General features: G+C 48.5%; 3 protein-coding genes across 3 annotated transcripts; 1 reads left to right on the plus strand and 2 right to left on the minus strand.

The window, feature by feature from the left end:
* The first annotated feature begins 7563 nt into the window (after positions 1–7563).
* On the plus strand, positions 7564–11190 carry LOC120691426 (acyl-carrier-protein phosphodiesterase PptH-like). The gene is made up of 6 exons (XM_039974496.1): positions 7564–8291; positions 8956–9075; positions 9185–9238; positions 9757–9920; positions 10417–10593; positions 10670–11190. Exons 1-6 carry the CDS (start codon positions 7782–7784, stop codon positions 10884–10886), a joined length of 1242 nt encoding a protein of 413 aa, XP_039830430.1. The 5' UTR covers positions 7564–7781; the 3' UTR covers positions 10887–11190.
* A 936-nt stretch (positions 11191–12126) lies between these two features.
* On the minus strand, positions 12127–15407 carry LOC120688847. The gene is made up of 5 exons (XM_039971209.1): positions 15290–15407; positions 14702–15198; positions 14306–14611; positions 13073–13356; positions 12127–12292 (listed from the first exon to the last, which is right to left on the minus strand). Exons 1-5 carry the CDS (start codon positions 15405–15407, stop codon positions 12127–12129), a joined length of 1371 nt encoding a protein of 456 aa, XP_039827143.1.
* Positions 15408–24367: 8960 nt separating this feature from the next.
* On the minus strand, positions 24368–25716 carry LOC120687825 (aquaporin TIP3-1-like). Its single transcript, XM_039969861.1, has 2 exons — positions 25365–25716; positions 24368–25272 (listed from the first exon to the last, which is right to left on the minus strand). The coding sequence occupies exons 1-2, from the start codon at positions 25510–25512 to the stop codon at positions 24629–24631; spliced, it is 792 nt and encodes a 263-aa protein (XP_039825795.1). The 5' UTR covers positions 25513–25716; the 3' UTR covers positions 24368–24628.
* Positions 25717–27085: the final 1369 nt, after the last annotated feature.

A 27085-nucleotide genomic window follows, 5' to 3' on the forward strand; every position in this document is an offset into this window, starting at 1 on the left:
TGGATCCTTAGACCTGAGATCGCCATTGTTTCTCACTGTATGTAGTGGTGCATCTTGGGGCTACTAAACGCTACTCCGTGACTGGGTAGTTACAAAAGTAACTTACAGGTGTGTCATGAAACATGGAATGGGATGTGAGCGAATCAAGATGGAATTTGCCCCTCCTAGATAACGGGAGAGATATCTCAGGGCCCCTCGAGATAGTTGGATTTGAAAGTGCATGGCCATGCCAAAGTGATTAAAGAGTTAATCATGATGACTAAAGGTTAGTTATGAATAGAATTCACTATTAGATCGAGAGAATGGTCGAGCTATCACAAAGGTGGCACACATCTCGCTTTTGAGCTTGACTGGTATCGTGTGGCAAAGGGATCGGTGTATGAGTATATCTAAGGTTCAGCCGATATGATCTTTATGTGTATTTGTGAGTCACTATGCCCTGCTAGGTGCCGCTATTGACTTGTGATTCGGAAATGATTTCCGATCACGACCACCTACACATGAACCTAACGGGTCACACACTTAAGGGGTTTGGAATGTTGGAAATCTTGCATGTATGATTGTCTCTAGTGTAAGTGGGAGATTGTTGGTGATATGCCCAAGAGCCCATCATCACAATACGGTTTAAAGGCCCAAAAGGATATTGATCCAAGAGGGATTAGGGTTACTAATGGGCCTATGAGATAGAAGCCCATTAGTACGCCCTATATATACGAGGGAGGGGCTAGGGGGCGAAACCCTGAGCTGCGCCACCTCCCTAGCCGCCGCCGCCCCTCCCTCTCTCTCTCGGCCGCCGCCCTTGCCATGCGTGCGGTGCTAGCACACCGACGCCCGGCGTTTCATCCCCGTACGTGTGGACTCCGTGGAGGCGCTGCTGCGACTGCTGCGCTGATCGGCTGCTGGGATCAAGTACGAGGAGCTCGGTTCGTGGGACGTGATCGACTACTTCCTCTACATCGACGCGCGACTTCTTCCGCTGCGCTGCGCGTCTAGTGGTAACGATCTATGATCTTCTACTCGCAAGCGTCTTGGGTATATGCGGTAGTGGTGCTAGCGTAACCTACCCGTTTACCTACACTTTTAACTCAAACAAAGAACTTCGGTGCTATGGAAGGATGGAGTGTTGTTTGATGCAACTTTATGGAGGTGATTAGGGACGGGTCATAGGGAGATGGCCAAGGAAACTTCATGTTTCACAAGGAAATACAGTAGTGTTTTCTAGCCTAAAGAACACGTTGAATTATCATCTTTCTAGCCTAGCTACAAGATATGACATACAGAAGTATCGGTTATAGGTTCTTAAGAAGCACATTAAAAGACACTAAAACTCATGAAAATTGTAGATTATGACAAACGCTCAAGTAAGCACATCAACATTTTCTGTGCTTGACCCTCAAAAAGTAAACATTTCTGTGCTAGACATGACACTATTTCTATAACACAAAATATAATACCAAGCACATTGCCAACTAAATTGGTAACAATTGCACACTGAGCTGCAGTACTAACTAAATTGCTAACTACATTGCAATATCAAATTTTGCTTACTAATTTGTAACTAACATGTAATCACAAGCTAAAAGAGCAAATGGAAATTTAGAAAGAAAATTATACCTTGAACGAAAGGGAGTCGACGAGGGCCTACGCGGCAGGCCTGTGCGGCGGGGCACCGCGGACACGCTAGGCCGAGCAGCCAAGCATCGCCACCGCGCCGGCAGGGGCCTCACGAGCCGCCGAGGCTCGGCGACTGCCGCTCCAAGCCGAGAGGGCCGCCGCGACGACCCTCCGCCAGGGGCCGCGCCGAGCCTTGGGCGGCTGACGCCCCGAGCCTCGGCCGGGCGCCGCGCGGAGGCCGGGGGAGGCGGCGGGGCCGGTCCCGGCGGCCGGGCCAGGCGAGGGCACCCAGCTGGGCTGGCCGCCGTGCGACCCGGGAGTGGTCGACGCCGGGCGGGGCACGCAGCGGCGAGTCGGGGCAGGGCCGGAGGGCGGGGGCGGGCGGGGCGGGCGGCGGCGCGTCGAACACGCGGGGTGGACTGAGGAGGCCGCGCCGGCTGCAGGGGATATGGGCAGCGGACCTCGGCGCCGAGATCTCTGGCGCCGAGCTCGGCGTCATGGGATTTGGCGTTGAGCAACGCCCACGTCGACGACCGCGTCAGCGGTTACGTGGATTATTGGTGCCGACCTCGGTGCCATGGCCCACGGCGCCGAGACGTTAAAGCTCGGCGCCATGGGCTGTGGCGCCGATCTCCAGGGTCCAAATGCAGAAAACGTTTCGCCAGAGGTTTATTTGTGAATTTCTTTCGCGAGAAGGACAAAAAGCAAAAAAGGCTTGGATTACTTTACGGGGTCGATAACGTGGCCGCTCCTCTTCTTCATTTTTTTTAATAAAAAACGTGACCGTTCGGTCCCGGTCGCTTGGAGCTACTACTGTCCCTTTTATCGCCCCGGTGCTGTGCCTGTGCGTGCTCGAGAGAGTCTAATGCATGACACGTGACTTCGCTGCAAAGGCTTGTAGCGGTAGCATCAGTTTGGCGAGTGGGCTTGGCTCTGCTTCGACTGGGAGCAGGCCGGTACCGTAAGCCCAATTAAGTTGAGGCAGCTCCCGGGTTCTATATTGAGCTAACACGGAGCTGCCTAATCTGTTTCTGTCAAAAAGGAGTCAACGACATGGGACCGACGGCACCTGCGGGCTGCGGCCGCGAGTTCCAGCACACGCCGTTCAGACGTCCCGCGCCTGGACGCACGAGTCCGTGAACAGAGGGGCATCATTTAGAACTCCTCCGGCCGGGCTTGACGACGCAGCACTGACCCATTCTACGCGCCGCGCCCCCACGATAACCTAAAGCCAACAAGGGAAGGGTCCCGCCTGCCAACCACCGCCAATCCGAGCCCATCTCCATTCTCCAGCCAGTCAGCCACCCATCACCAATGGTTGCTCGCTCTCTCATCACGGGGCCGCTAGTTGACGATCGCGCGCCGCGGCAAGGAAGCAGCGAACGAGCGCTGCAACTACCAATCAACGCATGTGCAGCGTCAGTAGTAATAGCGAATAAGCATTTGACTTGCACCAATGGTACACCTTATCATCGTTGGTTCCGTGATCTACTCTGCTTTCTATTTTCTTTTCGAGACAGCGGGTGTGTGGGTGAGTAAATGGGCGGGGGGTTTCACATACATATGAATGTAGAACTAAAAGAAGAAGAAGATTGAGAAAATAAAAACAAAAAAGTCGCAATATTTAATTAAAAATGTGGAACAATTATCTAGGATCTCGTGCTCAGGTGTACTGGAGGGATAAAATTTAAAAAAAAAGAAAAATTGATTGTTGTTGTTCTCCAACGTACATATGCATTCACGAAGTGGTTTTGCATCTTCCTGTGTGAGAGAAAAATACAAAATTCTATTTAAGATATTTCTGTACATAAAAAATAAAAATAAAAAAGAGAAAAAAAATGGGACCTGGTTTATAGTTCTAAAAACTTTGAAGTCTGAAGCTATAAACTTTGAAATCCAAAACTATGAACTTTGTACTAGCACAATAATAGACTTTCTGGTCCCAAAAAAACTTGGAAAACTGAAACATTGAACTTGTACTAGCACATTAGTAAACTTTTATAGCCTCCTCCCCCCACACACACAGAGAGAAAGAAAACTTTGAAATCTAAAACTATGAGCTTTGTACTAGCACATAATTATGATTTGGAGACCCAAAAATTTTGAAATCTAAAACTATGAACTTTGTACTAGCACACTAATAAACTTTATTGTCCCAAACTTTAAAATATGTAACTATGATCTTTGAACAAGTAAATATATTTTGAGTACTCATGAGCCATGAAAGAAAATAGTGATGGGTAAGAAAAAGTGTACTCACTGATCTTTGTGTACTAATCTTAGAACCAGGAACCAAGATCTTTGTGTACTAGCACATAATAAGCTTGATGCTTGAGTTAGTACAAAAAAAATGTTGAGGTATACATATCGCCAGTACAAGAATACACCCCCCAACGATTATTGTAAAACATATATAAGAGCATTTTGACTTAGTACACAAAAAAGAAAACAACATGAGCAGAAAAGCATGGGTTATTGGAAAAAAATGAAATATGTGTGCATGCAGTAGCTCAACAGGGGCATCCCAAAACTTATTTTAAAAAACTAAAAAAAAGAGTCAAGAATGAAGAAAAAGACCATTTCGAGCATTTTGAACTACTAGTAGCCTGACGCCCATTGACTCATTGACATGCTTTATGCAGTAAATTCAAAAATTTTATACTATTGGATATGAAATTTTATACAAATATATTATAAACTTTATACTTAAAACTTTACAAGCTCATTTTAGAAACTTTTAAGTAAAAATATATCTGTGGGTAAATCTGAAACTTCATATAAATAAATATGCACAGTCCAAAACTTTTAAGTAAATGCCTATAAATCTTTGAGACTGGGTATGAAAAAATTTCAAATTATATATTTAAAACTTTTGACAAAGTACAGCTTTCAACATCATTTTGAAAAACTTTGCAATCAAATTTTGGTAACTTTGCACTTTGAATTCAGGAACTATGAAGAAAACTCGTTTAAATAAGTAAAAAGATATGGATGATCAAAACTTTGAATCTAGAAAAATGGTAGAAGCCATAAATTTGAATACAGAAACTTTCTACTAGTATATTTAAACAATTGTACTCTTGGAGCCAAAACTTTGCACTCCAAATTCAAGTACTTAATGCTTGCATATTTGAAGGAACATTAAAAGTACATATTCAAAAACTTCATATCGATACTTTGAATGCTTATAAACCACATGTATTGAACTGATGGCTGAAGTTGGTCAAATAATTTCAGATACATTATTTAAAAAATGTATGCATCCTTAACTTTCAAGTTGTATACATAGCAGTTTGTAAAAAAAGCATGTGAAAAAAATTTAAGTGCACATATTAAAAATTTTAAGTGCACATTTTAAAAAAGGCTTGAAATGCACTACTCAAAACTTTATAGAATCTCTAATGTTTGGATGAACATAATTCAAAAACTTCACATTAGTATTTTCTAAAACTTATGAACCAAGTACACAAAATTTTACATTTGTAGTTCAAACAACTTGAAGATGGAAACAAACCTTTTTAATAGATACATAAAATTTTTCCAAAATAGTTTAGAAAAATTTGGAGACATATCAGAAAACTTTATATATCGCAACTTTAAATATATACATTTATAAGCTTTGTACACCACTAACTTTAAAATCACATATTAGAAACTTTCTACATAGTTCAGTAAAACTTACTAATGGTATACTTAAAACTTTTAAATACATATATGTTTTTACTAGCAAGTTATCTATTGGAAAATAGATGAGATTATTACATCTTAATTTCCTGGGAGTTTGTTGTGGCATGAAAAAATTGGGGTACTTAATTACATGGTAAAAATAGCTACCTCACTAATGCTTGAATGAAGTGGGCAGTAGGACAAAAACTTCCAAAATGAAGTTGTATAAAACTGATGGCTGAAGTACCAGGAAGAAGGCATGCAAAGCAAAAAAAAAAAATCCCTAAGTAGCAAAAGTGGTTGCCTGACCAATGCTTGCAAGAAGTGACCAGTAACACATAAATTTCTAAACTTAAGTTATATGAATTGATGGCAAAAGTATCGGGAAGAAGGCATGCAAATCAATGGTCCAGCATTGTAGAATATAAAAGAATAACACAGTAGGGGTTACTGGTTCCTAGAAAATCTAGTCTAGAAACACAATACGCACAACCTCCAATCCATTAGTTCTTTATAAGACAACTGTTCTTAGTTCATCATGCTATCATATTTTTATTCCGTAGTCAAATTAATCAGACAAGTGAACTGATACTTCGCCTACAAAAACACATTCGGCAGATGCGAGCCAAATTAGTCAAATGAAAGACAAAAACAAACAAAAACTACAAAGTAGGGGGGTGACGACGTGGCAGCGGCGCGGGCGGTGGGTGGGGGGCGAGGCGACACAGGCAGCGAGCGGGGGGATTGGATTGGGTAGGACTAGTAGTAAAATAATCCCGGGTCATTAGGGGCGCGCGCGATGGTTATCGCCGTGCGCTGTGCGGGGGCTAATACTAATCATTTGCCGCCGCGGCGCGACCGCTGGCTGACACGGGATCATTGCGCGTTCTAGCAGATGATGAGAGCGAATTTCTTAGTTGACACTCATTCGCCGGGACGCATGGCAGCGAACACCCCATATTAGTCCACCTTCCCTATTTCACTTCCCTTTTTTGGTATCCGTGTCACGTTGTTGTCCACGCCCTCTTCTGATTTTTGAATCCCGCACTGTTTTTACTCCCCCGCCTGTGGTCGGTTACCAAGACCGATTCCAATTCCTTCAACCCCTGCCGACCCTTCAGTTTCTCGATATTTTTTCACCGCCCGCCCCAAATCAGCTACGCCCGCCTCAATCTCGCCGCCACGTCGGGGTCCTCGCCGGCCGGGAGCGAGAGGGCGCGCCTCCCCTCGGCAATAACAAATCGCCGGGCGACCTCGATCTCATTGTGGCTCCCGCTCGATGAGCGAGGTAGGTAGGAGACCAGAGGGGTAAGGGGCGCACTTACTAGCTGAGTTGCCGGTGGGATCGGATCAGGGGAGACCGCGACTAGAGGCGGGAGCGGCTGCCGAGGATGCGGCGTCGAGAAGAGAGATGCAGAGGAGCGTCGCGCTCGTGCCCGCTTGCTTCGCGATGGGGGGCTGAGCTCAGCGGCGGGAGGAGGCGGGCGTGGGGATGCTTTTTGGCGCTGGTGCCTCGAGGAGGCGCTCCCCCAGGACGAATGCGCGAGGATCACCTCCTCTCTCTCTCGGTGCGGCTCCCGCATGGTGAGGAAGAAAATCACCGGCCGGCGAGGACCCCGACGTGGCGGCGAGATTGAGGCGGGCGTAGCTGATTTGGGGCGGGCGGTGAAAAAATATCGAGAAACTGAAGGGTCGGCAGGGGTTGGAGGAATTGGAATCGGTCTCGGTAACCGACCACAGGCGGGGGAGTAAAAACAGTGCGGGATTCAAAAATCAGAAGAGGGCGTGGACAACAACGTGACACAGATACAAAAAAGGGAAGTGGAATAGGGAAGGTGGACTAATATGGGGTGTTCGCTGCCCTGCGTCCCGGCAATTGAGCGTCAGCTAAGAAATTCGCTCTCATCATCTGCTAGAACGCGCAATGATCCCGTGTCAGCCAGCGACTGTCGCGCCGCGGCAGCAAATGATTAGTATTAGCCCCCGCACAGCGCACGGCGATAACCATCGCGCGCGCCCTTAATGACCCGGGATTATTTTACAACTAGTCCTACCCAATCCAATCCCCCCGCTCGCTGCCTGTGTCGCCTCGTCCCCCCACCCACCGCCCGCGCCGCTGCCACGTCGTCGTCCCCCCCCCCCACCCCCCCCCCCCCCCCCCCCCCCCCCCCCCCCCCCACTCACCGGCGAGGCGAGGCGAGGCGAGGCGAGGACACCCAGGCCCCAGCGCATCTCGCCAGCGCCGCGATGCCGTATATATCCGCGCGCCGAGCTCCAGGGTGAGCCGCCTCCCCCCTCCACCACCACCACCACCCGCCACCATCGCAAATCACCAAACTGCCCCTTCCTTCGTCGTTCGTTGAAAAAATAAGGCGAGAGCAAAACGAGGGAGGGGAGGGGAGGAGAGGGGAAAGGGAAAAGGATTTTTTGCCTTTCAGATTTTGCGGCAGCCACCGACCGCTGGTGGACCCCCGAGCTGCAGCGAGCCACCTTCCCCCGACATGACGCCGCATCTGCCCGCCGCCGCCTCCTCCTCCTCCCCCTCCACCACCACCTCCCGCGCCGCCGCCGCGGCGCACCACCACCTGCTCGGCGCCGCCGCGGGCCCGCCGTCCTCGCCGCACCACCGCCGCCGGCGGCGGCGCCGGGTCCCCGGCGGCGGCCTCCGCCCGCGCGGCGCGCCCGTCCGCTGCTGCGCTGCCGCGGCGCCCGCGCCGCAGGCCGCGGTGCCGGCGCGGGCCCGGGCCGCGCCGGGGGCCACCACGCGCGTCTTCGTGGTGTCCGACCTCCACACGGACTACCCAGAGAACATGGACTGGGTGCGCCGTCTCCCCGCCGAGGTCGGCGCCGGGGAGGGCGCCGGCGTCGACGCGCTCGTCGTCGCGGGGGACGTCGCGGAGACCAGGGACAACTTCGCGCGCACCATGGAGGTGCTCAGGGGCCGGTTCGGGGCCGTCTTCTACGTCCCCGGGAACCACGACCTCTGGCTGCGCCGCGAGGGCGGCCGCTACGTGAGTCGATCCTCCCTTCCCCTGCCCCCGCCCCCGCCCCCAGCTCCGCCTTCCTTGCCCCGCAAGCAAGGTGTTTGACGAAATGGCTTCTCGTATTTGTTCCGTTATAGGTACTTAGTCCACCTTCAACGATACAGCTAGCCGTAGCCGAATCTGAATCTGATCCAACGGTCCATTGTAACTGTTTGGCTGCCGCAGCCTGGTTGGTGCTTGCCCTTGTTTAGTGAGCTGCCAGCTTAGTACTAATTTTAGATGCGGAAAGTTTACCGATGGTTTTTTTTATTTTATTCACTGGTTTCTAGCATTACTATCTATCTGAACTACATTTCATTTGTGAATGTTGTTACACGTTGACAGTAAGGTTTACCATCACACTTAGATAATTGACACTAACAGATTGCTTATTGTTGGCTTGGGAGGGAGCTCTTAAGTATCTAATGATGCAAATTGTTAGCTACTTAGCTACCACTCATTCAGTCTTGCTTCAAAGCATGTGGACAGCTGAAAAGGATGAAATGGGGTTGCATTCTTAGCTAAAGCATAGATTAATTTTTGTACATTATATCCTTCTTTTCAGTATGGCATTTAGCTTCTTTACTGAATCAGTACAGCATTGATGTATCATTGTTGAGGCTCTCTCAGTTACTCAAATTATTCCTTCCAGATGGATTCGCTGGAGAAACTGACTGCATTGCTTGATGCGTGTAGTGAGCTGGGTGTGGATACAGGCCCAAGAATGATAGGTGACTTGGGAATCATACCATTGTTCTCATGGTATCACAAGGTCATTTAATTTTCCTTGCTTCAGTAACACTGGACATTACAGCCATATTATAATGCACTACAATCCAAGGATTACTGCTTTCTCACTTGCTTGCTTAATTTGTCTCCAGAGCTTTGACAAGGAGAAGGATGTTAACAGTGTGCGTGTCCCTTCTCTAGAGATGGTAGGCTGGCCTTTCCCTCAATACAAATGCCTCATTTGCAAATAACTGTTACAGTTTTATCAAGTATAGTCAATCAGTGCAGTTTAACATCTCTTAAATTTTTGTTTCTTGAGTATAGATAGTGAGCTGTCCCCTGCAATTTGCATCACGTGTTTTACTTACAGCTTGACATGACCCAGAACCTATTCTTTGACCTGGATGGCTAACTATAACTAGATTTGCTTTTTTTTTTACAGTGTTATGTTGATTCCATATTAGCAAAAGGATCACTTGGTTTCTTTTTGCAAAATTGGGTATCTCAAAAACCAGGCCTTCTACTAACAAACTCACTGTCTGAGTACACGTACTGAGATGCACAATGGGAAAGATTGCATTCACACACACTGAAGCACAGATATTTTATGATTAGGCAGGCCATGATTGCCCTCTTTCTTTGTTTCTTCTTAGAAAAATTGCCACAATAAATCCTAAAATTCCTTATTTCTATTAACTGATAATTCCTGGTTTTCTTTGATCAGGCTTGTAAAGACTTTCATGCTTGTAAATGGCCTTCAGACCTGGCAAACGATGATGAGTCTATTGCTCTTTACTTCGACAAATTGAATGACAAGAACCATGATGCTATTGAAGAAGTAAAAAATAGCAGCAAGCAGATACTAACATTTTCACACTTCGTTCCAAGGTGAGTTTCTTTTCGTCTTAGCTTAGCCTTACAGTTTAAGCCCCTTGTAGTTTGATTGCATTGTTTGGTGTGTGTCAATTGATCTGTTCTATGCAAGCTCTTTAATATTTATAAATTGATGACACTTGCGCATTAGAGCTAAATTAGGGGCGTGCATCTCTTTCTTTCTTTCTTTGTCACCATTCCTAGCAAATGCACTCTCTTTCTTGTTGTATTTTTTTTTATTATGATGAGAACACCTCAAACTGTTAAATGATTCTTAGCAAATGCACTCTCTTGTTGAACAGTCAGTGGATATGCTCTGTAACATAGAGGAAAAGAGTTTTTCCTATGTCTAAATACATTCAATTGCACAACCAGCTGCTATGTGAAGTGGATCCTTTAGTCTTCTAACTGGCCTTTCTTACCCCATTATATATTTGGTTTCCCTTGCTACTTCAAAATTTCAGCACTATGCTCATGATCCCAGACTGATATCTTGTCTACAAATCTACAGGCAAGAGTTGTGTCCCGAGAAACGGATGCTTTATTACCCATACCTTCCAAAGGTCATCGGCTCTGATTTCCTGGAGAGGAGGCTGAGACTTATACACAGTAACAGAAAAGATGGAGCTGCTTGCCATGTTTTTGGGCACACACATTTCTGTTGGGATTCCGTGGTTGATGAGATCAGGTACTGATCCATCCATGTTTAAGATCAAGATGCAAAATGCATATAACTCTAATGATGTAAATTTCCTCCGATTTAGGTACATACAAGCACCTTTGGCGTATCCCCGAGAAAGAAAGCGGAGAATGAATAGCCAAGGTTGGCTACCATTTTGTGTATACCGTGACGGCTTCAACCCCGAAATATATCCAGCCTTGTGGTCGGATTACTACAACAAGAACAAAAGGGAGCCTGAGAACACTCAGCTGGCGCCGTGGGTTGCCAGACATTTCGCCAAGTACCATAAGTTCCACTGACCCCTACTGGAGTTTATGTTTTGCCAAATTGGATGCTGTTCGTCCGATCAGGACGGTGTTGGAACCTGCATTTACCTGGAGGAAAAGGAGATATTGACGTTTTACCTGTACATGATTTCTTTTTCCCACTTTTACCAAAGACTTTGGGCAAGGAAGTGTCTGCCTGTGTTGAAATGTATGTTTTAGAAATCAGAATAATGTGTATAAGATTCTTCAAAGCCGTGCCGCGGAGATAGTGACATATAGATATTATTCTGGTCATCTAACCAGCCCCATTTTAGTCCACTCATGATTAGACACTAAATCTGCGTCGTTCCCCCGTATTCTGGTATGTTGGTATCATGCATTTTTCGATTCCGATTTTCCGTTTGATGGCATGTTTGAATGGGATTTCCGGGAAACGCGTGCCTGAGTGAAGGGGACTGCACACATCTGCCACAGCTCAGACATCCCTCGCTGGCTTGCTCGGTTTCTCCCTAGCGCTGTCTGACAGGCTAATCTTAACGGGAGTAATATGGAAGTAGGCTAATTTCAATGGGAGTGTTATGAGAATGTGATGAGTATTAAATTTGATGGTATGGTAGAAGAGAAAAAAAGAGTATCATGGGATGCGAGAGAAGTATCGTCACCATAACATTCCTCGGCTTACCTATGAGATATGAGAGAAGTAATCACCACAACATTCCTCGATTTACCTAGTTCAGTCTTACTAACTGTGCGATGATAGTTTCCACTGAGACCTTGTTTAGTTCGTCGTGTAAAGTTTTTGAAATAAAATCTTTTTCACATTTGAAATATTAAACATAGACTAATCACAGAACTCGTATGCAAGCTACGAGACGAATTTATTAAGAAAAATTAATCTGACATTAGCACATGTTTACTGTAGCAATTTTAGACCCTGTTTGGTTTACAAAAGACTCTAGCCCCTCCAAAAGATCCTGGGTCTAAAAAAAGTCTCACCCTATTTGTTTCCAAAAGACAAGGGACTAAACTTCATTAAATGGTGTGTTCAAAAGACATTTTTACCCCTTCTCCCTACATGCATGTGCCCAGGCGCCACCCCTCTCCCTACGCGCCATGCACTGCATGCAGACCCTCTCCATGCGCGCCATGCATTGCATGCATTACTATTTCAGTACAAATGTTACAAATCACAAATAAAGTAAACCATAATGAAATGGTGCTCATTATTACAAATAATGTCTTCCGCAACATGAATAAACCACAAAAAGCACTACTACTTCAAACTCCACAAACCATCTGCAACCCAATCCCGGAATAGGTTCATCACGGCGCTATCACTTTCATTTGTACCGATTCCTTCAGATCTTGGTACAGCAAGTGGAACATAGTTTTCATCATGGTCGCACTTGTCAAAATCTATATCCGATATCTTGCTTTCTCTAATGAAATTATGCAATGCCATGCATGCCACAATAATTTTGCTTTGCTTGCGCCGGGGGTAACTTGGAAGGTGAAACAAAATTCTCCACTTATTTTTCAGCACTCCAAACGACCTCTCTATCACATTTCTAAGTGAAGAATGACAAAAATTGAAGTGCTCCGTTTTACCTCTAGGCATTATGCCGTCACGGTACTCCTGGAAATGATATGTATGACCTTTGTACGGTGCTAGATAACCCGGTCTGTTTGGATATCCTGAGTCCCCAAGATAAAATTTGTCTGGTGGTGGATGTGGAAACTTGTGTCCAAGTCTAGTCATAGCATCATTGAACACCCTCATATCATGAACCGATCCAGGCCAGCCAGCAAGGACAAAAGTGTACCTCATATCAATGTCACATACGCACATCACATTCTGACTAATCCCTTTGTTTCTATTTCTATGTTGGACAGCGGTGTCATTTGGAACCACAACTTGAATATGTGTGCCATCTATTGCTCCTATACAATTATCTATGAATGGAGTATACTTTCGATTTTTCAACCTTGGGTGCACATTTGTGAACTGAGGGTCTTGTGGCCTAATGATATCTTGTGCTAGTTTAATCAAACATGCCAACACTTTTTCAAACTTCCTATTACATGTCTCCAAGGATCTAATAAATATGTTCCTTTGCTGCCTAACTGATTGAGGGGCACCTACTGTCCACAAAAACAGAGCTAGAGACTCTCTTGAACACATTCTTTTGGTGGACTTCAAACCATAACTCTCTACTAACACATTATGTAACTTCTCAAATAGTGGCCTGCTGACTCTAAACGTGTCATAACAATCAGTCGGGTTCCCTAGAGTTCTCATTACCCACTCAATTCCAGTTTCTATTGCTATCCTTCTTGGTGCTTTATTTGAGTAAGAGTCCAAGTGACACGTACCAATCAAGCAGGCAAGCAAAGCATTCTTTCTCCTCTCCATTTGCTGCAGCAAGGTCAGTGCAACCAAGGTATCAACTCCACTTGAATCGTCACCATCATTTCCACTAGAATCTTGCTCATCATTGGAGTCCTGAAGCAGAACAAAAACAGCATACACAATCAGCTAAACAGTTGTGAACAAGCAGCAATAGCACACATCAATGATAAACTCCAAACAGCAAACAAATAGTTCACAAATGGTTCCAAATAGCACACGACTAGTTCACAAATGGTTCCAAATAGCACACAACTAGGTCACAAATGGTTCCAAATAGCACACAACTAGGACCAAGTACATAAACAAAGAGTACACAACTCCAATTATTACAGGAAGCCAAACATAGCTAATGTCTAGGTCAAATTCTTGAGAACACAATATCTTCTCAGCCACATAAATCTGGCCTCCTTAGATTTCATGTTCATGAACATCACTCTGTTGGCCTTCTCAACAAACAACTGTGTTGCAGCAAAATATTCGATAGAATCTTCTGCAGCCCCACAATCTATAGCAAAATTCTGACATGTGGTCAACTCATCAACAGTAGTGTTAGGCCTCTTCTCCCTTGCCTGCCCAATCTTCTTAATTAACTCAGCTATGAGCTGATTGGACTTTTCACTCTCAATTGAGAATTTCTGCATGAAACCCCTCACTAGCTTGACTACTGGGCTCTTGCTCTTCTTTCCAGGACTAGTGGCTGTTGTGTCACAAGAACTACTCCCTCTTTTGCGGCTGCTTGTGCTCATGGGACTGTTGTTGAATCCATCATCACCAGAAATCCTTGCAGAACCAGGTTGAACAAAACCCTCATCAACAGAAAATTGTTCAGCATCTGGTTCTTCGTCTTCTTCATCTCCAGGGAAGTATGCAGTGGTACCATCCACTGCCACACCTTGAAACAACTCTATGAGCATGTCCATGTACTCAGGATTGCCCCTCTGAAATATCTTGGCATTTGGATTTCGCTGCATTTGAATTTAATAGTTAAGAGCATGTCCATATACACATTGCAAAATGATATCTGTATCACACAGGTACTTACTGAAATTTTTTGGTTCCACCATGCAGTTGAGGCAGCGATTTCGCCGTTCTCTCGAAAACCTTTTCCAGTTTGGCAGCCCAACCAAACCCAAGCAACATACCATCTCTTCAACGTAGTGAATCTGTTTTTAATTTGTTTGGTTGTATGTTTGAGTCCAGCCCTCTCAAAATATTTGTTCTTCAAATTCTGGTACCCTCTAGTTGTCCAAGCTCCTTTCACACAATTTCCATCCCTAAGTTCTTCAACAGCTATTTCACATAATATAAATGTATTTTGTTCTGTCCATCTAGCCTTGTCAAACTTGTTCTAGTAAAGAAAACTTAGTTCATAAGTTCAAAACAGAGGCACAATGAAATTCAGTTCAAAACAACCCAGTAAATTTATCTAAATCTTTACCTTTCCATCAGGTCCACACTCATCTTCGTCCTCGATGTCTTCATCGTCGTCGGCGTCGCTTGCATCTGCTGCGGATGATGATGGACGCTCGCGGCCACGACCTCCACCTCTGGACGTTCCACGGCCTCGACCTCTGGGAAGTGAAGCACCTAGTGGCATGCAGAAGCCACGACCGGCAGAGGAGTCCCCGGCGTAACACATGGGGGACTGAAGGCCGGTAGAGAAATCGCCGCCGTAGCCCGTGGAGGTCTGCCGGCCACCTCCAGAACGGCCAGGGACTGCTGTGCCGAGAGAAGATCCGGGAGGGATGACCCCCCAGCATCGATCGGCTTGATCCCGCGCCATTGTTCTGGGATCTGCTTCCGCTTGCTCCTGCACTTCCTCCCCCGCGTGCTTTTCTTCCAGTTTTTCCGCGAAGACCGCTGGATCTGCTGCCGGGGCGAATTGGTGGAAGGCCGTGCACAAATCCATCTTCAGGGCGCAAGATTTGTGCGTACCTATCGAAATCCGGGAAGTCATCGGCTCCGGAGTTGAGATCGAAGCCACCGAGACCCCCACCACCACCCGCGGCAAGGCCGCCGAGCGAACCTCCAGCATGTGCAGAAGAAGCTTGGGAGAAGTCGACGTCAACAGTGTCGGTGTCGAATCTCCAGTGAGAGTGCGCTTGGGAGAAGAAGCCCATCGTCTCTTCGTCGTTGCCGGCCATGGCGGACGCGCGGCTGCCGGATCCGGGATGCGCGGCCTCCTCCGGGACTAGCTGCGCAGCGGCCACCTCCGGATGCGCTGTGGCGGCGGCCCAGGCGGCGGAGAGACACGCGGGCAGTGGAGGGATGCGCAGCTGCGGCGGAGGCCCAGGCGGGCGGCGAGGGTGGCGGCGGCGGCAAGATCTGGGCGCGGGAGAGGGGAACGGGGAGGCAGACGTTGTGGATGTGGCAAATGGGAGTGGGGGGCTGTGCGTCGGGTGGGGAGGGGGCTCGGTTAGGGTAGGGGGCAGTAGGTGTAATTGTAGCCAAAAGTCCCTAAAAAGCTCATCATGAGGGTCTTCTTTAAAAAAGTCTCTACCCTAAAAAAAGTCCCTAAAAGTCTCACCTGTTTGGTTTCAAAGTGCCATAAGTTCTAGGGACTTCAACAAAAATCCATCAAACCAAACAGGGCCTTAGTGTCTAATCATGACCTAATTAGACTCATTAGATTCGTCTTGTAATTTTACAAGAAAACTATACATTAATTGTTTATTTCGTTTAGATTTAATACTCCATGCATGTACCACACACATTCGATACAATAGTTTTGGAATTTTGAATTTTACATCTAAACCAGGCCTAAAACCGGTATAACCCACCCTTACATTCTTCCCGAACAGTGGCGGAGCCACCCATCACGCAGGGTGGGGCATATGCCCCAGCTAGCCGCCGGGAACCCCGAGCCTCCTCTCCTCCGGCGAGTCCGCGGCCCCCCAATCCTCTGCCGGCGGCGCTGCTGGCTACTGCTGTTTTTTTGCAGCGAAGCGTCGAGAGGAAGAAGAACAGGGTTAGAAGACGAACCGTTACTTTGGGCTTGGGCTTGGGCTGGCTGTCACAGAACAGTCCAAATAATACCAATCAAGTGCAATAATTAGTACTTAAACTCAAACCAGAATTACTGCACTCAACCAGTACACTCAGACCGCCTGCTGTAACCAGGATCGATTACACAGGAACTCTCGCCAAAAGACGAGCACAGATGATTACCGACAACAAAAGCGTTTAAAGTCATTTACAACCCGAGTTTAACAGAAGCACCAACTTAAACTACAACAAGTGTTTACAAGCCAGTTTTACAATTCAAACCTCAGAGTTCAAATGCAGCGGAAGCAATTTAGAGTTAAAAACAAGTTCCAAAACAATACGATAACCAACATCGCAGACAAATACGAGCTTCACACCTTGCCCACTGATGTGAGGCTCACCTGCCCGAACTTCACGAAGAGGATGGGACCCACTCAACCGACCAACCCGGAGGAAGTGGTTGACCGATCCACTAGGCGCAGATCTCTTCAGAGTCCTCCGGAACGTAACCTGCTAAAATATGTGGCAACAACAAGCCTGAGTATTCTAATACTCAGCAAGACTTACCCGTCCATGGGTATACTTAGCCCAATAACTAGACATGAAAAGCTTTTTTGCTCTGGAGTTTTTTTTGCTAAAAAGCTACTAATACTGGATCCTTACTTGCAATATTTTAGCTCAATTTAAGTTTATCAGGTACCAACTAGATTTGCCTAAACATCTAGAGCACGCATGGTTGATCGCATTATCTTTTCAGATTACCACAGCCAACATTCTCAGTTCAAACTCATTCCACTTCTTTACTACGATGTGACAGAGAGATCAAGGTTCTCATATCCGCGAGTCACGGCGAATCGATTCGATTTAACCTTGCAAGGTGGACCTAACACACACGTCACATATAGGCCCCGTCGGACCCTACGTGGCAACCCTTCACATATGCACACCGAATAACCAAACTGCCCTGCGACCCGGGACTGCTAGCCCCACCGATACCATCGAAGGGTCAGCCATGAGTTTGTATACTAGCTCCACTGGTGAAGACAGTATCAAGTCCGGCTACCGGTGCACATATGGTGATGAGCTTGGACGAATGAAACCCTTATTCAGTAGATCTTGCAATTGTACCTTCAGTTCTGCCAATTCATTTGGTGGCATCCGATATGGCCTTCTAGAGATAGGTGCTGTACCCGGTTGGAGTTCAATAACAAACTCAACGTCCCGATTAGGTGGCAGTCCCGGTAAATCCTCTGGAAAGACATCTGAATAATCGCACACTACAGGTATGTTCTCCAAGCTTTTACCCTCCAATTTATTTATGGCCGGATTGTGTGTCTTGTACTTGGTCAAAGGTAACACCGTAGAACCATGTGCACGTGAATTGATATGAACAGCATGCGCCCGAGTATCCAACACAACTCCATGTGCCTTCATCCAATTCATACCCAATATGATATCAATCCCTTGATGTGGGAGAATGATAAAATTGGTCGGAAAGATTCTCCCAGCCAAGTTGATTGGTACCTTTCTTGCCATTTGGTTTGTGATTATTTGACCACCTGGGGATTGAATTTTATATGAAGTATTCATGCAATCAATTTTCAATCCGTGCCTATCTGCACAAGCCTTACTAAGAAATGTATGCGAAGCACCAGAGTCGAATAGAACCCTAATTGGATGATCATTGAGGGAAAATATATCTGCCATCACGTTTTCCCCTTCTGGCACGTCCTCACAAGTGGTGTAACTCACACAACCATCCTTAATATACGACACCTTCTTTTTCTTATTTGTATTGCTAGAGCCTTTTCTCGGCTTGGGTGGAGTATAACAGATATCCTCTGAGTGATGGCAACCCTCGGCTAGTTGATGCTTGCACGGGTCAGAGTGGGAGCGAAAAACATGCTGCATTACGGGTTTCTTTTGCTCCAACTGTGGAGGAGCCACAAGTTCAGGCATCCCCTCTTGTAGTGGATATTGAGTTTGGGAAAAGCTAGTGGACCCCAGGCGTAGGCGTTGCACAACATTCCCAGAAGACCCAATATGTGATTTCTTCCTATTTTTCGCCCTTTCATGCTTCAGCATCGCATCTTCTTGGAGGATAGCTTTACTGACCAGGTCACTATAGCTGGTAAATGTTCTCGTTGCTAAACGCATGAGTAACTCGGTATTTAACCCTTTCTGGAAACAATCTTGCTTCTTTTCATCGGTATCTACGTGATGTGCAGCATATTGTGCAAGATGATTGAAAATGTTAGCATACTCCATCACTGATTTGTTCTCTTGTTTCAGATTTAGAAACTCCTCCACTTTCACTTTTATGAAACCTTCTGGAATATAATGTGCCCTAAAAATCTCTCTAAATTCTGACCAGGGAATCTGTCTCTCTGTGGGTTGCATAGCTAAATGACTAGCCCACCATATCTTTGCCGGGCCTCTCAGCTGTTGCGCTGCAAAGGCAGTCTTGTCCACTTCTGTGTAATTAAGAATGCCAAACTTGTCCTCCATGGTGCGAATCCAAGCATCTGCCTCAAGGGGATCTTCGGCCTTGTGGAACAGAGGTGGTTGGGTGGCAAGAAAACCGACGTAGTCAGTTTCTGCTGGTGGTGCTTGTCGACCTCTGCCGGCATTGCTTTGCACTAGTTGCCTCAACAATTCGGTCTGCTCATTGCGGTCGGCGATAAGAGCCGCAATAGCCTGAGTAAAGGAGAAAGACGGTGGTGGCTGTGCTCCTTGACCCCCATTTCCACGGTTAGCAACGTTGTTATTGCCCATCTGCAAAAGCACCATCCCTTGGTTAGCCATTCCGCTATCGGGACTAATCCATGCAAATAAAGAATGTGCATAATTAATATGAACACATAGCATGAATCGTTCCCTTCGCGATATGGTTCACCAAGAGAACAAAATGGTTTACTTCAGTTGAAACCGCATCTAATTGGGTTGAACAACAGGTTGGTAACTCGGCTAGCTATAACGTCGCAGTCTTAAGGTTGCACAACTATTAACTACGAAGCGACCAACCAACTCAAATATGCAAGATGCATGCACGTTCTATCGTTCTCACCCAAACAATTACCAAATATGGTATACGAAGACGACTAGTGGCACAATTACGTACTCTCCCTATATATACTAGTCGTTTCTACGATCAAGGATTCATAACGTGCTTACGTAGTTAGTGTTCCTGCAACAAACCAAGACAACAAGAGATAGATATAAATATCCATTTCTGGACCCTTCGTGCCAGCACACACGAACGGCCCCCATGTGTCCTACGCCACACGGGTAACGCATATGCAGTTTCCCACATATTCACACATACATTACCATCCACTATAGAGATGGCACCCAAACGTTCGACGCTGAATGGGCAGCGCTGCATACGTTACCGAAGCAACGTATTCACTTCCCGTACAAATCGCCTTACGGGACACCCAAGGGTACACGTGTCCCAAGGTACACGGTTATGACCAACTGCATAACGAGTCTTCACCTCATAACATTGCCTTACGAGATGGCCGTGATCACAATCACACGGTAAGAAATCCGCACTCCATATCAGGCGGCAGATAGCGACAGGCTCGTTTGAATTGAGCCTTATCACCTCCTCGTATGCTCAACATACGGGACCCGCACACGTATAAAACTTGTGGGCTATTCTAAGGACTATCAGAACACTCACCTTGCTTACCTCAGCGTAGGTGCGTCGTTACAGAATAGTAGTTGTGCATAAAAGTAAGGTTTAACGAGAAGTAAATGCTGGAAGTGCTTGAATAAAATAGATACTTAGATGCCACCTAACTTATAGAACATAATTAGGGCATACGAACTATCTACTCTATTCCTTAGCGTATCTTGCGTCAACTTTTCGAAAACTCGAAATTTTTGCAAAACAAAGTTTACTTAACGTAGTTAAGTACGCCAGTAATCACCCCCAGTGCAATTAGCTCTAATGCCAGCTGTCACAGAACAGTCCAAATAATACCAATCAAGTGCAATAATTAACACTTAAACTCAAACCAGAATTACTGCACTCAACCAGTACACTCAGACCGCCTGCTGTAACCAGGATCGATTACACAGGAACTCTCGCCAAAAGACGAGCACAGATGATTACCGGCAACAAAAGCGTTTAAAGTCATTTACAACCCGAGTTTAACAGAAGCACCAACTTAAACTACAACAAGTGTTTACAAGCCAGTTTTACAATTCAAACCTCAGAGTAAAAAGCAGCGGAAGCAATTTAGAGTTAAAAACAAGTTCCAAAACAATACGATAACCAACATCGCAGACAAAGACGAGCTTCACACCTTGCCCACTGATGTGAGGCTCACCTGCCCGAACTTCACGAAGAGGATGGGACCCACTCAACCGACCAACCCGGAGGAAGTGGTTGACCGATCCACGAGGCGCAGATCTCTTCAGAGTCCTCCGGAACGTAACCTGCTAAAATATGTGGCAACAACAAGCCTGAGTATTCTAATACTCAGCAAGACTTACCCGTCCATGGGTATACTTAGCCCAATAACTAGACATGAAAAGCTTTTTTGCTCTGGAGTTTTTTTTGCTAAAAAGCTACTAATACTAGATCCTTACTTGCAATATTTTAGCTCAATTTAAGTTTATCAGGTACCAACTAGATTTGCCTAAACATCTAGAGCACGCATGGTTGATCACATTATCTTTTCAGATTACCACAGCCAACATTCTCAGTTCAAACTCATTCCACTTCTTTACTACGATGTGACAGAGAGATCAAGGTTCTCATATCCGCGAGTCACGGCGAATCGATTCGATTTAACCTTGCAAGGTGGACCTAACACACACGTCACATATAGGCCCCGTCGGACCCTACGTGGCAACCCTTCACATATGCACACCGAATAACCGAACTGCCCTGCGACCCGGGACTGCTAGCCCCACCGATACCATCGAAGGGTCAGCCATGAGTTTGTATACTAGCTCCACTGGTGAAGACAATATCAAGTCCGGCTACCGGTGCACATATGGTACTGAGCTTACCGGTTTCGACTACCTCCTACTCCCGGCATGTGGTTAGTACTGTTCAATCCTCGATCAGTAGTGCCAACAACGGTACGGTCCTCAATTGACACAGGCGGAGGCTCACTTTCCATAACTTCCATATCCATAACCAATCCATCTCCGCCCGGTCTCCATTTTTCCTTTCTTTTTCTCAAAGATTCATTCTCCAGTAACTTTTTCATAAGTAACAAGACCTATATCTCGCGAGTGACAGGAATCACTCGTCTTCTACCGAATCCTAATTAAGTATTGCAGTACTAACGACCTGTATACTAGTAGAGTGACTGAGGAAACCTAGGGATCATGCATCTAAGGTTCCAATCAACTCCTAGAAACGTAAATGCACAATAAATATATAACAAATATTGAATACTGAAATTAAGGGTTATGCACCGGGGCTTGCCTTGCCAGTCAGCGGGGTTAGCGACTTCTGGATCTGGCTCGACGGCTGCTTCGGCTCGTGTTTTCCCCTGCTTGCGGCTCCTGGATCGGCTTAGCGACCAACTCGTAGACGACTTCGCTCGTGACGTCTACACATAAGGAAATATGCCACGCACTAATTAAAATGGGGCAATGAAAAGATACAAGCGATCAAGATGCAAAGATAGCACCGAAAGGAAGATTATTTGGCAGCGCAAAAAGGAAAACTGCAGCTAGGAGCGAAACACGTGCAGGAACTCAACTTCCCGACATGAATAAATCAACAAAATTTTACTAGCAAGAAAATACATTGATATCACATGCAAGAAAAAATTATTAACAATTATTGAGAAAAGGAAACATTTACTTTGCTACTAACTACAATAAATCGAGCATAAATGGATTTGCAACACACGCAAAGCTTTTACCCATGGAAAATTTTCAGTGAAATACACATACAAAAAGTAATTTACTGAACAAATTTCATAATTTTCAGAGCAATAGATCAACCGGTATTAAATAAACTAGGTTAAACACAAACTGAATTTTTAGCAGGGGCAAAAGTGACATTTACCAAGCACAAGAATTTTTCTTCTGAAGATCTTGATTCTAGAAAACTAACAAAATTTATTTTGCATTTTTAGGATTTTCCTATGAATTGTTTTGCAATTAAGAAATTTCAGCCGAAATACACAATAAAGAAAACAAACAAAATTACCCTTAATCCCCCCTCTCTTACTGACCCATGGGCCCCACCCGGCAGTGGCTCAAAGAGAGAAAAGGGGGGCGCCCCTCCCCTGCTCTGTCTGGCCTGCCCCGGCCACGCCCGCCGGCGGTGCGCCGAGCGCGCGCGTGGCGGCTTGGGCCGGCCGGCCGGCGGGGCAGCACGGCGGCCTCGCCCGCAAGGCCCAGCACGCCCGCGGCTGAATAGGGGCGCGCGCGGGGGCAGCCCAGGGTGGAGCTAGGCGGCGGCGTTGGCGCGGCGGCGGCGGCTCGCGGCGGCGCGCAGCGTACCGGCGGCGGGGAAGCAGGGCGTCCGCGGGATACGGCGGCGCGACATCGAGGGAAGCTCGGCGGCCACGGGGCGTGCGGCGGCACAGAGCGCCCACGGCGGCGCGCGGCGTGCGCGTGCGGCGGCGCAGAGCGCCCACGGCGGCGCGGCGGCGCTCCGGCGCCGGCAGCCGCGGAATCAATGGGGAAAAGGGACGGGGAGCTAGAGGAAAACACGAGGAAGCTCACCGCACCCTCGATTTGGGGCGGAGTACGGCCGGAGGTGGAGCTCGACGGCGAGGGCGAAGCTTCAGGCGGCAACAATGGCGGACGCGGCCTGCGGGTGTGACTCCAGCCGAGGAACGGCGAAACCGGACTCAGAGAGGGGCGGTGGAGGTGGAAGGCGAGGTTAAACGGCTTGGGGTGCGAGCAATCGAAGCGGAGCGGCGAGTTTGGCCGGCACGAACGCCGGCGACGGCCTGCTCGGGCTCGGCTCGACCCGTGCGCGATGAAGGAGAAAGGGATGAGGACGAGAAGCCTCCAGCGCTCGCGAACGGATAAGGCACGCGCGGAGGGCGAGGTTCGCCGGCGATCGCGACGCGTGGAGGTCGCCGGCGCTGTGACGGTCGCGGCAAGCACAGTGACGAACCGTGTAGCACAGTGATCGTTTTGACTGATTTTGACCGGACTTTGACCAATTGAAACTCAAAAATCCATATAGGAACTTGAAATTTGGCCAAAATAAAAGTTGTAGAGGAATAAAAGATCTACAACTTTGCTTTTGGGCGAAAGTTGATTCGAAGCATGGATCATGGAGAAAAACGCGCTCGAACTCGACTGAAAGTAACTACATTGTGCAACTTGATTTGCGCTAATAACCTTGATTATCCCTAATTAGCAACTAAACACTTGATTAGCGTCAAAATTAACACCGGGGTGTTACACTGGCCGGCCCATTCACACTCCTCCCTTGCGGCTAGGTCAGACACCACCACGGACGCTCGCTTGACCAACCGCCAGAGCAAAACCCCCGCCCCGCCGCCCGACGACACCCACCGGCCATCGACGCGCGCCGCCACCCCCTTGCCGGCCTCCGCCCGCCGGTACAGACCGCCGCGCGCCGCAACCCCTGCTGGCCTCCGCCCACCCACCGGCACAGACTGCCACACCCTGCCGGCCCCCGCCGGCCAGCACCCCGCACCCGCCGGCCGCGCCCCGCCGACGGCAGCCCCCTGCCGGCCTGCCACACCTAAAATTTTTTGCTAGCTCCGCCACTGTTCCCGAACACGTGGCCCGCGCCCGTGGCAGGAGTGATCCATCGGATCCCGTGGCGTGGCAGCGTGGGTTCGTTGTTCAGGAAGATCGGTGCAGTGGCTCTGACCGTGGCGTGGCTGAGCGAGCCGGCTCCTCTGTTCTTGGTGCGCCTTTGCTTCAGCTTCTCCTACTAACCCTTTGATGATCGTGCTGTTTATGACTCGACTCCTTTATCACTTTCAGATCATGTACTGGGGGATCCAAGTACAAGGCTGTACAAAATGGAACAGGTATGTATGACGACTCCGAGTGACGACTTAGTCGGAGAGTAGGATGTTCACGGTGTACACTGCACGGATCACGAATCACGTGTCAACTGAGCAGCCAGGCAGCACACACACGATGACATACAAGTAGTGTGCTCTTTTCACCTCAAGACTTATTACACGCTTGCTACTGACATCGTGAATGTACATCGCCTGATTCACTGTCTCCAACGCTAGGATATCAACAGGGCACGTACGGGCCCCTTATTAACCACTTCACACGACACGAACTGTAATGTAAACACATACGGAGTGCTGTTCAGACAAACAACATTGAGACCCGATCGGACCCGAGGAGACGCCGCCGCACGCCGTCACCGTGCGCCACCGCGCGCCGGCGCGGCTTAGTAGTCCTCCGGCGCGAGCGGCTGGTGGCCGTGCGCGTGCGGCGCGGCGTCGGCGGACGGGATGACGAGGTACTCGTACACGAGCCCGGCGACCCCGGCGCCGAGGAAGGGGCCCAGCCAGTACACCCAGTGGTGCCTCCACCGCCACCCGACGAGCGCCGGCCCGAACACCCGCGCCGGGTTCATCCCGGCGCCGTCGAACGGCCCGCCGGCCAGCACGTTGGCGCCGAGCAGGAACCCTACGGCCAGCGGCGCGATGGTGCCCACGGGGCCGCGCTTCGGGTCGATCACCGTGGCGTAGTAGGCGTACATGAGCCCGAACGTCATGGCGGCCTCCAGGAGCACGGCGTGCCACTCGCCCACGCCGGACGCCAGCGCGAACCCCGGCGGGCGCGCGCCGCCCGTGGCCAGCCGCAGGAGCAGCGTCGCGGCGACGGCGCCCAGAAGCTGCGCCACCCAGTAGAAGACGGCGCGGATGAGGGAGACGCGGCCGCCGATGAGCGCGCCGAAGGTGACGGCCGGGTTCACGTGCCCGCCGGAGATGTTGACGGCCACCGCCACCGCCACCGCCAGGGCCAGCGCGTGCGCCAGCGCCACGGCCACCAGCCCGCTCGCCGTGCTCATGTCGTGGTACATCTTCCCTGCATGCATCGCAACCGTACCGTCACTCCCGGCTTCCCAAGAGGCCATGGACCATGGTTGTGTGCTAGTACAGCGTAGTATATATAGGTACCGAGCGAGAGGACGGAGCCCTCGGCGGCGAAGACGAAGATGGCGGTGGCGATGAACTCGGAGATGGCGGCGCGGATGGTGTCCGGGTGCGTCGCGTCCTCACTCCGGCCCACCGTGAACTGCCGCCCCGGCCGCGCGCCCGTGCTCATCTCCGCGCCGACCAAGCTAGCAGCCACTACCTTGCTTGCGACCTCGATCTCCTCCGCCTCTGCTGCTCTGCTGCTGCTGCGGCTGCTGCTTCGTCTTCTGCTTCTTCCTTCTCCTCCTCCTCCCTCTCTGCCACTCGCCAAGAGACCAGCTGGTGTGCTTGCTATCGCCGCCTTGGCCTTGCCGCGCTAGCGTTAAGAGGCGGGTGCCCGGTCAGGAGGTGCGGCGACGGCCGGCGCGCGTGGCTTATAAGTTATAACGTGGCCGGGCCGGGCGCGCGGGCGCGCCACGTGTGGGCGCCGCGGGCCAGCTGGGCGGCACGTCTCAGCGTGCGGCCGTCCATGCGTACGCGCTCGCGCTCGCGCTCGTGCTGATCCCTATCCGCGGGGTCCGCCGGCCAGGTCACGGGCACATCACGGCGACCGAGTAGGTGTACGTTTTCCCCACGGATATGTACGTCCATGCAAGCCGATCTTGCTCTGCATCCGTCGCCATGGCGGTCGCTTGTCGCCATGCTGATGCTGATGCCAAGCCGATCAGTGTCTGTTCCGACGGTGCCGGAAACCGTTTTCGATTTAGACTAGCTAGTTTGTGTCTCGGTGCTTCCTTGCTTGTGAACGACGGGAAGGTCTCGCCGTTCTCGGTCCCGTGTGTGAGGCTATTTCTTCACCGTTTTGGTTTGGAGGTGCAAAATAATGCCTCTTAGAATATCTACTATTTCTCTTTTTTTCCCCCAAAAATTTATACTTTTTTTTTGAAAAATAAGCTACCATGCCCTCCCTACCCTCCTTCGACATGCCACCGCAGCGCCGCTTGCTCGTGGATGCATGTACAAGATACCCTATATCTATATCTATATCTAGATCTGATCGTTTGTCAGGTCGGGTCGGATTTAGGTCGTGTCACTTCAGGTTTTTGGGTCAAAAATGTTGGTCCATGCCCGGCCCATGATATAGTTGGGTTGGTCGGGTTCGGGTTGGGTCGGGTTGGCTCGCAATTTTGTGTGTAATTTTCGAATTAGATCGTATTTTTTTAGTTTCGGGTCAAATATTTCGACCCGTACCCGACTCGTCACTTGATCGGGTCGGGTCGGGTTGGATTTTTTTCAGACGGGTTGGGTCGGATTTATGAGGTCGGGTGGCCCGTGATCAGGTGTACCTATATCCATAGGTATTTTACCCGTTTGCCATCTCCAGTCAGTTGGTCTAGTGCAATGCATTCACGTGTATACATTGATCCAGCAACTCAACTCTAGCAAGCAAGGGTACAGCACGTTTGTTCGGTGACTGGGTCGCTAAAGCTGCCTGCAAGAGTGTCGATACCCCAGTGGTCATGCTCTTAGTATGCAGGATTTGGTTATGACGGATTTAAACGTAAGACAGTGGCGGCGTCAAGAGTTACTAGGAAAGGAATGCTTATTTAGTAGGTGTGTTGACAGTGTTGTTATATCACGTCGGGAAGGGCCGACCTCTCATTCTTTACCATCCCAAATAGTTCTCATCGTCTCTCGAGTCAGATCAGGTTTGAGTTGGATCAAAAAGAACCTGCAGGTCTTTTCCTTCGGCTCTAGCCCAG

Source organism: Panicum virgatum, chromosome 9N, assembly GCF_016808335.1.
Source record: "Panicum virgatum strain AP13 chromosome 9N, P.virgatum_v5, whole genome shotgun sequence".
Taxonomy (NCBI): domain Eukaryota; kingdom Viridiplantae; phylum Streptophyta; class Magnoliopsida; order Poales; family Poaceae; genus Panicum; species Panicum virgatum.